Source organism: Ailuropoda melanoleuca, chromosome 7 (assembly GCF_002007445.2).
Source record: "Ailuropoda melanoleuca isolate Jingjing chromosome 7, ASM200744v2, whole genome shotgun sequence".
Lineage (NCBI taxonomy): Eukaryota > Metazoa > Chordata > Mammalia > Carnivora > Ursidae > Ailuropoda > Ailuropoda melanoleuca.
In genome coordinates, this window is record NC_048224.1 from 38,343,028 (window position 1) to 38,355,765 (window position 12,738).

General features: G+C 39.9%; 1 protein-coding gene across 3 annotated transcripts in view; it reads right to left on the minus strand.

The window, feature by feature from the left end:
- Nucleotides 1-12,738, minus strand: part of SVEP1 (sushi, von Willebrand factor type A, EGF and pentraxin domain containing 1) — a 185,606-nt gene that overhangs the window by 39,456 nt on the left and 133,412 nt on the right. For all 3 annotated transcript variants that reach the window (XM_034664246.1, XM_034664245.1, XM_034664247.1), the window contains one exon: nt 258-930. In XM_034664246.1, coding sequence (XP_034520137.1) covers nt 258-930 — 673 coding nt within the window. The remainder of the gene's footprint in view (nt 1-257; nt 931-12,738) is intronic.

Genomic DNA, 12,738 nt, shown 5'->3' on the forward strand with positions numbered 1-12,738 from the left:
AACTTCTCAGTTAGGGCTAAGGTATTGCTACAAAGCACTTCAAATGACTATATGCCAGCAGAAGGTAGGAAGCTATATATTAAAAAGACTACTAATCTCTATCAACTTCTCTCCAATATTCACTACCTATAGGTTTAGCCCCTTCTGTTTTTCAACAGTTAATCGGTTCGGTGTCCTGCTTCTGAATCCCAGGTTAGCCACCGGGGGCTGGCTGTCAGTGATGAAAGCCATGGACCACTCGCTCATTAGTCTCTTACCTCCAGAAAGCCATTCTCAACCTTAGGTGGTTCATTACAAGACACAGGGTGGCATGTGGGTGTGGGGCTACTCCACTGTCCTGTGGCTTCGCAGGTGCTCTTCTTCTCCCCTTTGATGTAGAACCCTTTGTTGCAGCTATAAGCCACCATGGCCCCAAAACTGTAGTTTGATCCACTTGCATAGCCATTCATGATGCTTGGTGGCTCTCCACACCGCACGGGGATACACTGGATGGACATGGGGGAAGGGCTCCACTGCCCACCTCTCAAACATTCAATCTTTGCTGAGGTGTTCAGTACAAAACCTTCTGTGCATTTAAAGCTCACGACTGACCCTGCTGCAAATTTTGCTTTGCTCACAGATTCTAAGATGCTATAGGAAACAGATGGGGGTTTTTCACAGAAATGAGCTATACAACGGGGCATGGCCTGACCTTCTGGGGGAACCCACTTGCCCTGGGCATTGCAAAAGAGCTGGGAATTGTCTGCCAGGCTGTAACCATCTGAGCAATAGTAGAAGGCAATGTCTCCAAATAACCGATGAGCAGTCTCTGGAGAGGCGTGTTCCACGTTGGGGGGTTCATCGCAGGAGACAGCCAGACACTGCTGGTTACTTCCATTCCACTTGCCATTGGCCAGGCATTCAATGGTGTCAGGACCAGCAAGGGTATAGCTATGAGATTGGGAGGAAAGGAACAATAACTAAGTATAATATTTGAAAAAAAAGTGTTTGCATCTTCACATATTCTGTTTTTATTTTTTTATCTTTCCAACAATGACTAGCTTTAATTGTTATTCTTTAAAATAATATTTATTAAGATGGAGGTGTAGTAGGAGAACTCTACAGGCTCGTCTCATCCCTCAAACACAACCTGATCATTATCAAATCACTCTGAATACTCAAGAAATCAACCTGAGGATGGACAGAGCAAACTGCACAACTAGAGGGAGAGCAGAGGCCAAAACAAGGAAGTGCAGAGACATGGTGTGGGGGAGAAATGGACTGTGAGTGCTGCGGAGGGGAGGGGGCCCTGGTCTCACACAAAGGTGAGAGAAAAAGGAGTGCTCGGGGGAATGCACACAGAGAACACTTCCCCACAGCCACTGGCTGGGAAAATGAGAGGGGCTGATTTTCGTGAGTTTTTGCAACTGGGGCTTGAAGACTGGAGTTTTAAAGGTTGGCAGGCTTGGCTGGTATACAGACCTGAGGTGCTGCCCTACTCCTGGAGGGAAGGCAAACAAGCAACCCCGGGGGGAAGACAGCACCATCTGAGCAATGCCCAGGTCACTTGGGGAGACCGTTTGCTCTTCTTAGAGAGCATCTATGAGAGGTGGCGTTTGCAGAGTTGCCTCTCCAGGGACAAAAGAGCCAGCGGGCGCCTTTTCCCCTGCCTGGCCCTCAGCATAAAGGCAAAGCCACTGTAGTTAACAGCACAGCACGACACTGGCTGCCTGACCTGCTTACACCAGGTCCCAAACCCCTGTGCTCTGCCAGGACTGCCCTTCCTGGACAAATGTGCCTCAGTGCCAGCGTGGTGGGCCCCTTCTGCAGAAGACCAGCAGAAACCCCTGTCCACACCATGTTTCCCAGCCAGGGTTCTGTGAGGCTTCAGTTCTAGTGGAAGCGGTATTAGGTCTCTCATTTAACAAGCAGAGCAGAGCACACCTAGTTAAAACTCACCACACTCTGGCCAAGGATCGAACACTGCCCACTGCAGGCAAGGAGGACCTCTGCAGACAACTGGCCTGGAGGACAGAGCAGTCAAAGCCCAGCAGCAGAGTGCACACAGCACTCCCTAGAGACACTCCCGGAAGTGCCAGGCCCTGGACGTTACATGACCACTTCTTCAAAAAACAATTACTTTCAAAAACAATTACTTTCTAAGTCTCTGTCTTAGACAAAATGCCAAGATGGAGGAATTCATCCCAAATGAAGCAACAAGATAAGGTCATTGTTAGAGATCTAACTGAAACAAATATAAGTAATATGCCTGATAGAGAATTGAAAGCAACCATTATAAGGATACTCCCTGGGCTAGAGAGAAGAATGGAAGACTTTAGGGAGGCCCTTACCACAGAGATAAAAGAGTTAAAAAAAATCAGTCAGAAATAAAAAATGCAATAACTGAAATTGGAAACAGACTGGATGTTATGAACACAAGGCTGGAAGAAGCGGAGGTACAAATCAGCGATATAGAAGATAAAACTATGGAAAGTAAGGGAGCAGAACAAAAGAGAGAAAGAATTACGGATCGTGAGAATAGACTTAGAGAACTCAGTGACTCCATCAAATGTAATTATATTCATGTCATAGGAGTCCCAGAAGAAGAAGAGAGAGGAAAGAGGGCAGAAAATTTATTTGAGGAAATAACAGCTGAAAACTTCGCGAATCTGGGGAAGGAAATAGACATCTGGATCCAGGAGGCACAGAGAACTCTCATCAAAATCAACAAAAGCAGGCCACCGTCAAGACATATTGTAATTAAATTTGCAAAATATATGATAAAGAAAAAATCCTAAGGCAACAAAACAAAAGAAGTCCCTAACTTACACGGGAAGACCAATAAGGCTAAATGCAGATCTCTCAACAGAAAGTTGGCACGCCAGACGGGAGTGGCATGATAGCCAATGTGCTACGTGAGAAAAATCTACAGCCAGGAATACTCTATCCAATGATAGCAAGACTATCATTCAGAATAGAAGGAGAGATAAAGAGTTTCCAAGACAAACAAAAACTAAAGGAGTTTGTGACCACTAAACGACCCATGCAAGAAATATTAAAGGGGACTCTTTGAGTGGTAAGGAAAGACCAAAAGTGACAAGTAATAAAATGGTGGTACTAAATACAAATTTATCAGTAATTACTCTGAATGTAAATGGATTAAATGCTCCAATCAAAAGACACAGAGTGTCTGAATGGATAAAAAAAAACAAGACCCATCTATATGCCACCTACAAGAGACTCATTTTAGGCCCAAAGACAGCTGCAGATTGAAAGTGAGAGGTGGAGGGGCGCCTGGGTGGCTCAGTCGTTAAGTGTCTGCCTTAGGCTCAGGGCATGATCCCTGTGTTCTGGGATCGAGCCCCACATCAGGCTCCTCCGCTGGAAGCCTGCTTCTTCCTCTCCCACTCCCCATGCTTGTGTTCCCTCTCTCGCTGGCTGTCTCTATCTCTGTAGAATAAATAAATAAAATCTTAAAAAAAAAAAGAAAGTGAGGGGTGGAGAAACATTTATCATTTATCATGCAAATGGATGTCAAAAGAAAGCCAGAGTAGCTATACTTACATCAGACAAATTCTGTTTTAAACCAAAGACTGTAACAAGGGATTAAGGGCACTATATCATTATAAAGGGGACTATCCAACAAGAAGATCTAACAATTGTAAACATTTTATGCCCCCAACATGGAAGCACCTAAATACATAAAACAGTTGATGACAAACATAAAGGAGCTAATTGATAATAATACAATAACAGTAGGGGACTTTAATACTCCACTTACATCAATGGACAGATCACCCAAACAGAAAATCAACAGGGAAACAACAGCTTTGGATGACACACTGGAACAAATGGTTTTAACGGAAGTAGTCAGAACATTCTATCCACAAAATACACATTCTTTTCAAGTGTATATGGAACATTCACCGGAACAGATCACATATTAAGCCACAAAATAAGCCATAACAAATTCAGAAAGATTGAAGTCATACCATGCATCTTTTCTGACCACAATGCTATGAAACTAGAAGTCAATCACAAGAAAAAATCTAGAAAAACCACAAATACGTTGAGGTTAAATAGCATGCTACTAAACAATGAATGGGTCAACCAGGAAATAAAAGAAGAAACAAAAAATACAGGGAAATGAACAAAAATGAAGATACATCGGTTCAAAACTGTTGGATGCAGCAAAAGTGGTGGTACTAAGAGGGAAGTTTACAGCAGTACAGGACTACCTCAAGAAGCAAGAAAAATCTCAAATAACCTAACCTTACACCTAAAGGATCTGGAAAAAGAACAACAGCAAGAAAACCTAAAACCAGCAGAAGGAAGGGAATAATAAAGATTACAGCAGAACTAAACTATATAGAAACTAAAAAAACAATAGAACAGATCAATGAAACCATGAGCTGGTTCTCTGAAAACCCCTAGCCAGACTTACCAAAAAAAAAAAAAAAAAAAAAAAAAAAAGAGAAAGGACTCAAATAAATAAAATCACAAATAAGAGAAGAGAAGAAGTAACAACCAATGCCATAGAAATACAAACAATTATAAGGGAATACTATGAAAAACTATATATCAACAAATTAGACAACCTGGAATAAACGGTAAATTCCTAGAAACATATAAATTACCAAAACTGAAACAGGAAGAAATAGAAGACTTGAACAGATAATCAGCCAAGAAGTTGAATCAGTAATCCAAAAACTCCCAACAAATGAAAGTCCAGGACCAGATGGCTTCACAGGTGAATTCTGCCAGACATTTAAAGACTGGTTAATATTTATTCTTCTCTAACTATTCCAAATAATAGGAAAGGAAGGAAAACTTCCAAATTTATTCTATGAATCCAGCATTACCCCGATACCAAAACCAGATAAAGACTGCACTAAAAAAGAGAACTACAGGCCAATATCTCTGATGAACATGGATGCAAAAACTCTTAGTAAAATCCTAGCAAATTGAATCCAACAGCACATTAAAAGAATCATTTGCCATAATCAAGTGGGATTTATTCCTGGGCTGCAAGGGTGGTTCAATATTCACAAGTCAATCAATGGGATACAGCACTTTAATAAAAGAAAGGATAAGAACCTTTCAATAGATACAGAAAAAGCATTTGACAAAGTGCAACATCCACTCATGATAAAAACCCTTAACAGAGTAGGGTTAGAGGGAGCAGACCTCACATAATAAAGGCCACATATGAAAGACCCTACAGCTAATATTATCCTCAATGGGAAAAAATGGAGAGCTTTTCCTCTAGAGTCAGGAACAAGACGGAGATGTCCACTCTCACCACTATTATTTAACATAGTACTGGAAGTCCTAGCCACAGTAACCAGACAACACAAAGAAATAATGCATCCAAATTGGCAAGGAAGAAGTCAAGCTTTCATTATTCACAGATGACATGATACTCTATATAGAAAACCCAAAAGACTCCACCAAGAAAATTGCTAGAACTAATACACTAATTCAGTAAAGTCGCAGAATACAAAATCAACGTACAGAAATCTGTTGCATTTCTATACACCATTAATGAAGAAGCAGAAATAGAAATCAAGAAATCAATCCCATTTATAAATGCACCATGAACTACCTAGGAATAAACCTAACCAAAGAGGTAAAAGGTCTGTACTCTGAAAACTATAGAACATTCATGAAAGAAATAGAAGAGGATATAAAGAAATGGAAAAACATTCTATGCTCATGGATTGGAAGAACAAATATTTTTAAAATGTCCATATTATCCAAAGCAACCTATAGATTTAACACAATCTCTATACAAATACCACCAGCATTCTTCACAGAGCTAGAACAAACAATCCTAAAATTTGTATGGAACCACAAAAGACCCCAAGTAGCCAAAGCAAACTTGAAAAAGAAAAGCAAAGCTGGAGGCATCACAATTCCAGACTTCAAGTTATATTACAAAACTGTAGTCATGAAAACAGTGTGGTACTGGCACAAAAATAGACACATAGATCAATGGAACAGAACAGAAAACCATAAATAAACCCACAATTACATGGTCCATTAATCTTTCATGAAGCAGGAAAGAATACACAATGGAAAAAACATAAGTCTCCTCAACAAAGGGTGCTGGGAAAACTGGAGACCAACATGCAAAAGAATGAAACTGGACTACTTCTTAAACCATACACAAAAATAAATTCAAAACGGATTAAAGACCTAAATGTGAGGCCTGAAACCACAAAATTCCTAAAAGAAAACAGACAGTAGTCTTTTTGACATCAGCCATAGCAACATTTTTCTTGGTAAGTCCCCCAGGGCAAGAGAAACAAAAGCAAAAATAAACTATTGGGACTACATCAAAATAAAAAACTTCTGCATAGTGAAGGAAACATCAACAAAACTAAAAGGCAACCTATGGAATGGGAGAAGATATTTGCAAATGACATATCCAATAAAGGGTTAGTATCCAAAATATATAAAGAACTCATTACATAAATCAACACCCAAAAAACAAATAATCCAGCAAAAAAATGGGCAGAAGACATGAATAGACATTTTTTTCCCAAAGAAGACATATAGATGGCCAGACCCATGAAAAGATGCTCAGCATCACTCATCATCAAGGAAATACAAATCAAAACTACAGTGACATACCATCTCATACCTGTCAGAACAGCTAAAATAAAAAAACACAAGAAACAACAAGTATTGGTGAGTATGTGCAGAGTAAGGAAGCTTCTTGCACTGTTGGTGGAAAGGCAAACTGGTGCAGCCACACTGGAATATAGTATGGAGTTTCCTCAAAAAGTTAAAAATAGAACTACCCTATCTATGATCCAGCAATTGCACTACTGTGTATTTACCCAAAGGAATACTAATTTGAAGGGATACATGCACCCTGATGTTTACAGCAGCATTATCAACAATAGCCAAATTACTGAAAGAGCCCAAATGTCCACCGACTGATGAATGGATAAAGATGTGGTGTATCCATATACGGTGGAATATTACTCACCCATAAAAAGAATGAAATCTTGCCATTTGCAATGACATGGCTAGAGCTACAGTACTATGCTAAGCGAAGTAAGTCAGAGAAAGACAAATATCATATAATTTCACTCATATGTAGAATTTAAGAAACAAAACCAATGAATATAGGGGAGGAAAAAAAAGAGGAAAACCAAGAAACAGATCCTTAACTATAGAGAACAAACTGATGGTTACTAGAGGGGAGGTGGGTGGGGAATGGGTTAAACACATGATGGGGATTAAGGAGTGCACTTGTTGCAATGAGCACCAGGCGATGTATGTAAGTGTTAAATCATTAAATTCTACACCTGAAACTAAATTTACACTGTATGTTAACTAACTGGAATTTAAATAAAAACATGGAAAGAAAAGGAAATATTTATTGCTTGAATACTGAGCTTACTGATCAAATGACCTTCATTTAAGATACAGAAAGACATCTTGACTACAGACTCTGGGAAACAAACTGAGGGCTTCAGAGGGGAGGGGGGTGGGGAATTGGGCTAGGCCGGTGATGGGTAGTAAGAAGGGCACATATTGCATGGTGCACTGGGTGTTATACGCAAATAATGAATCATGGAACACGACATCAAAACCTAAGGATGTACTGTATGGTGACTAATATAACATAATAAAAATTATTATTAAAAAATGTTAATTTAAAAAACAAAATAAAAATATTTATTTATAAAAGAGATAAAATAAAAAAATAAAACACCATGAAGAAAAAAAAGACATCTTGATATTAATAGTAATGCTTGTTTAAAAAGGGAAGTGAATTTAAAATTCTTGCTATTTAAGGACTCTAAAAATTGTTTCACATTTCTTTAAAAATAAAAATGATTCCGTTTAAATTCAGAACATCATCTGTCTACAGATGGTTTTAGTTGGCTGATTTTATCCCTAGTCTTTGAAACAAAAGCGCTAATGAACTCTATGTAGCCCACACATAACTCATGCACTTACTTATATTCAATGAAATTTAAAGCAATGATTGTGATTTTAGTCTCCGGGGTTTCCTTTAGGAAACCCAACCAAGTACTAGCATTTCGAGCTGTGTTCTGCATATGGCTCTGCTATTCAACCACTATGAATCAATTTTGCTTAATACCTCTCAGTCTTTCTTTATGCCTTTAACAGATATTTTCCTACAGAGGGTGACAGACTGATGACTAGCACAAATCTTAAATTATTCTCAAGTGCTTTCTAAACGAAGGAGAACAAAATATTACGATACGTAGTATTAGAATAATTACATGTGAGTCGTTCTTGATTCTCACTTTCTTACTGAAGAGAAAGATGACAGAATTTTTTAGGAATGTCTAACACCTGAGCTGTCTGTCATTTTGATACTAATGAAGGATAAGGGGATTAGAATAATTAGGCACCTAATTTAATCCTGTTTAGACATATTAATTTCTTCATTTTACAGAGGAGTGAATGGTGGTTCCACAGGCTAAGAGACCTGTCTGGAGTCACACAGTTGCAAGCAGCAGGGTTAAAAAACTGAATTTGATTTACAAGATTCCAACACATACCCTCTTCCATGACGTTGTTGTTGCCCTCCCTTTCTCTTTTTAAAATGCATTGCAGTGTCACCTAGTACAAATTATTTGACCCACCTTTCAGCAAAGATTCTTAAGTCACTAGTTATCAACCATTTCTCCTGAGGTCACTTTTAGTTTTAGGAATCTGCCATGATAGAGAGGTTGGAGTTCATCCCCCTCACTGGCCAGATTCATGAAATCTATAGGAAGCAGAAAGATCCGGGAGAAAATGGTACAGCATCAGCAGAGACGTGTGTATCCACCTACCCAGGGCCATTTATGCTGCTGTGGACAGAAGTGGTCTCGAAATACTCGCAGACGTCCCTGACAACTACGTGCAGTCTCTCATTAGGGTCTGCCGCAGCTCATTGTTACGGGTAAGCTCTGCTCTTCCTATTGGAATTCAAACTTAATAAGTTTTTACATGGCTTCTGTCCAGGAGGATACAGGAAGGAATATAAAGACAATATGCTAAAGGCATAATCTTATTATTAAAAGATCCATTATCCCAGGTCTGAGTGCTGTGTAGAAATGTGCTCTGAGTAGAAGTTCCATCTGTAGAGAACCCTGATGTTTTATATTTTTATAGCACAATTTACATCCCCTGCACACTTTGAACCATGCATCGTTATTTTCATGGGTCCCTTGATGCTGCTAGCATCTTTCATTGGTGGAAGTTCACAAACATCGACTGAGACATCCCTGATTTATTAGGATCTGTTGTACCATCTATAAAATGCTCCCTTTATTTCATGGGACTGGCTATTTTGAGGCAAAAGAATCTGCCTCCAGAACCTTCCTTATTCTTCGAAGCCTCTTAAGGATACAGAAATTGTGTAAGCAATCTAGCAGCACTTCGTTAGGCCTCTGACCCCAATCTTAAAGAAAATCTCCACCAACTACTCTTCCCTACTGAAAAATCACAGCAAAGCTCTTCTGTACAGTAATAGAAGATTACCACTAAATACATGTTATGAATAAATGAATTTAAAGAATGCGTTTTCATCACTACCCATAATTTCTTAGAACCTACACTGTCTCTTTCTCCGACCTAAGATCTTGACTTTTCTTTGTGACTTCCAATCAACATTTAGTCTTTCATTAAATAATTCTCAAGGACCATGCTACGGGCTAGAGTCGCTTCCTTAGCGCACAATGCAATGCTAGTACATTTGCTTGTTTACACATCTGTGTCCACCCTGCCCTCCTTACCCCACCCACTGCCTGGTGCATTACAGGCCCTTTCACACCTACGGCAGGTGCTTAAAGGAGAAATGATTAATTCTACCTCAGGAAGGGAAAGGGGAGGACGGCCTTCCCTGTGGAAATGGCTTTTGAAAGGAGTCATGAGAGAAGAGCAGAAAAGGAATCACTCAAGACTGAGAAGTAACATGAACAAAGAGCTTGCAGGGTGATACGGCTGGGGCATTCAGGGAACTTACAGATAGTTAGGAATGGCATCTGAACACCTGAATAAGGAAGTCGTGATCACTGGGATCTTGTGTATTTTAACAGGTCGTGATCCTTGATGGGTAGAGATATGGCAGGCACAGGTGAACTGGAAATGGTTTTTGACAGTTTCTTTTACAAGGGCTCTCATAAGATTTTAGCAGACAAAACGTCGCTAGGACAGAAAGATATTTAAGCGTTTTATTAACTGAATGACCCAAAGAGTACTGATTTATAGAAGTAACCTCGTTGGGAGTTTTCTATCTTGTGAATGCCATAAAACTGTCCTTACTCCCTACGTCTATCAATTTATAAGCAACACATAACTGTAGGGTGGGGAATAGGGTGTTTATGGTCCAGTTCAATGTTTCTAATCTTACAGGATAATATTTAATAAAGATGGAACGTGCTGCATATACATAGTATAGAAAAACTGCACAGGTGGAAAACCCAGCTTAGTGACAGCCAATGTGAAAGACTTCAGAGTTCCATTGAAATTAAGTTGAATGAGTCAATGGCGGCATCCTGAAAGGGTGACTGCATTTCTAAAAACTTATTTATCTAGAAAGAGAGGAAGAGAAATGAAATAAATTGCTGCCCTTGTATCTGTGCACAGGTCAGCCCCTAGATGTGGCATTTTTCTCTCTGTAGTATTCTAACTTGCGTGTATCAGTGTGCATTCCGCTTCAGATACCACAACTGGAAATGGACAACAGACCTACTGGAAGAGGCTCAGAATGATTCTGAGAGGAACAGACTCGAAATCATGTTCATTTATGAGAAAGAAGTGCAGACTGGAGGCTGAGCTGGCTGGAATGTCTGCCTCCCTGCACCAGTGTGAGCGATCATTGCTGGCGGGAGATGGGCGAAGGGCTGGGATCTTTCAGGGAAGCCTCCCACTCAGCTCTACTGATCCATTTGTGGGAGAACCTCAGGACCAAGCTACGAACACTAGAATGGCTGGCATTTCCCTGGGGCAGAGAAATGTACACGGAGGGGTTTCAAGAGATAGAACCAAAGCCAGTACTTTAGACTAGAGAAAATGCTCAGTCAAAATGGGGATTGAGGTCTATTAAAAATAACCATCTTCCAGAACACATCAGTTAGTCTTTGAATATGCTGAAGAAGTACAGATATTCCAAATCACAGAAAGTGAGGAATCGCTAGCTATTGCCTGGATGGCACCGTGACTGGTCTCGGGTCCAACTGCTGCATTATTTCCTTATGTTAGGAGTCTGAAGGTGTGTTACAATTTCTGTGGAACACATTTCACCTGCTTATTTGTTTAAAGAATCACCTGGGTGACTCAGTCGGTTAAGCGTTGGCTCAGGTCATGATCTCAGGGCTGTGAAATCAAGCCCTGAGCTGGGTTCTATACTGGGCGCAGAGCCTGCTTGAGATTCTTTCCCTCTCATTCTGCCCCTCCCTGCACACACACACACTCTCTCGAAAAAAAAAATCATTTTAAAAATGATAAAGTTTTATACAGATGATGACATACATCCTATAAATGTTGGCTACCAAAGCAGGAAAACTGGTACTGGCACAAATCTAAAATGCTGGAATATTTAATTTAGTCTGTGACGTTTTGTATTCTCATTCACTATTGCAGACTACTATTTAAAATCAGGTCATACATATTATAAAACAAATAGTTCTACCCTATAATTCCAGGGGAAAACAGCCCATCGATATTACAATGATGTCACAGAAGGATATATTTCAGGATGAATTTGCTGCAATTCATTAGCGTATTTCTGAAATAATATTGAAAAATTCTTTGAAAATGGGCAGAGTAATCTTCAGATACAATTTTCAGTGATTTGATTCACACACTGAGTGGAAGTAAACTAAAGAGCACGTGGGAAGCTTTATGAGAGAGATCCCCAGTGGGTTATTAGCTCTTCCCTTTATAAAGAACCTTTTAAGAGCCTTAAAAGAGCAGCATACTAGATATGCAAAGGGCTGCAATTTAATAAGAGCAGTGGAAAGCAGAAATCTGCACCAGCAGTTAATTCTGTTTTCAACTAATAATGATCAAAAATTTTATATTAATACATTCAGTAAGCGCATTTAAAAATCTATGTTTAAGAAGAATCAATGGGGAACATTCTATGAGGATTTTAGGATTTCAATGACCTTTTCTCTCCCCCGAGCTTCTCACCAAGAGAGTAGACGCATAAGGATGAAGAGGAAAATGGGAAACGAGTTACCATTTTATTCATTTGGGCAAACAGCTGAGAACTTCCAGCCCAGTGTTTTGATAAAAGGTAAATATGGAAGGTCAATTTTAGGGCAGGAGTAAAAATGTACTTCTTGCTTCCTTCCTTTCCTGGCATTTTTCTTGCTACTCCTGTCTCCTAAACTATTTGTTCTTCCATTCTAAAATTGAGAGCAGTTCTTTCCTCCTTCTTTCAAGGGAAGGTGTGTGCAAAGCACAACACCAGTATGAGAAGAAACAACACTGGGACCAAAGCAAGAATGTGCTATGTGCACTCAAGAAGCAGATGGGGGTGGCTCACACAGTGTGCAGTGGAGTGGAGTGGAGACGGCTGGAGAGGGAAAGAGGCTCTATCAAAGACCCTCATATTAAGCCAACAGCATCTCAGGAAGCTGAAGGAGAGAGCAGGCCCATTGCACAACAGGCCCACTGCACAAAAGGCACGACTTGACACAGTGATGTCATCCTGGAATAGAACAGGCACAGTGCATGTTGGCCTACGTCAATCGATTCCATGGGGGGAAGAAATAG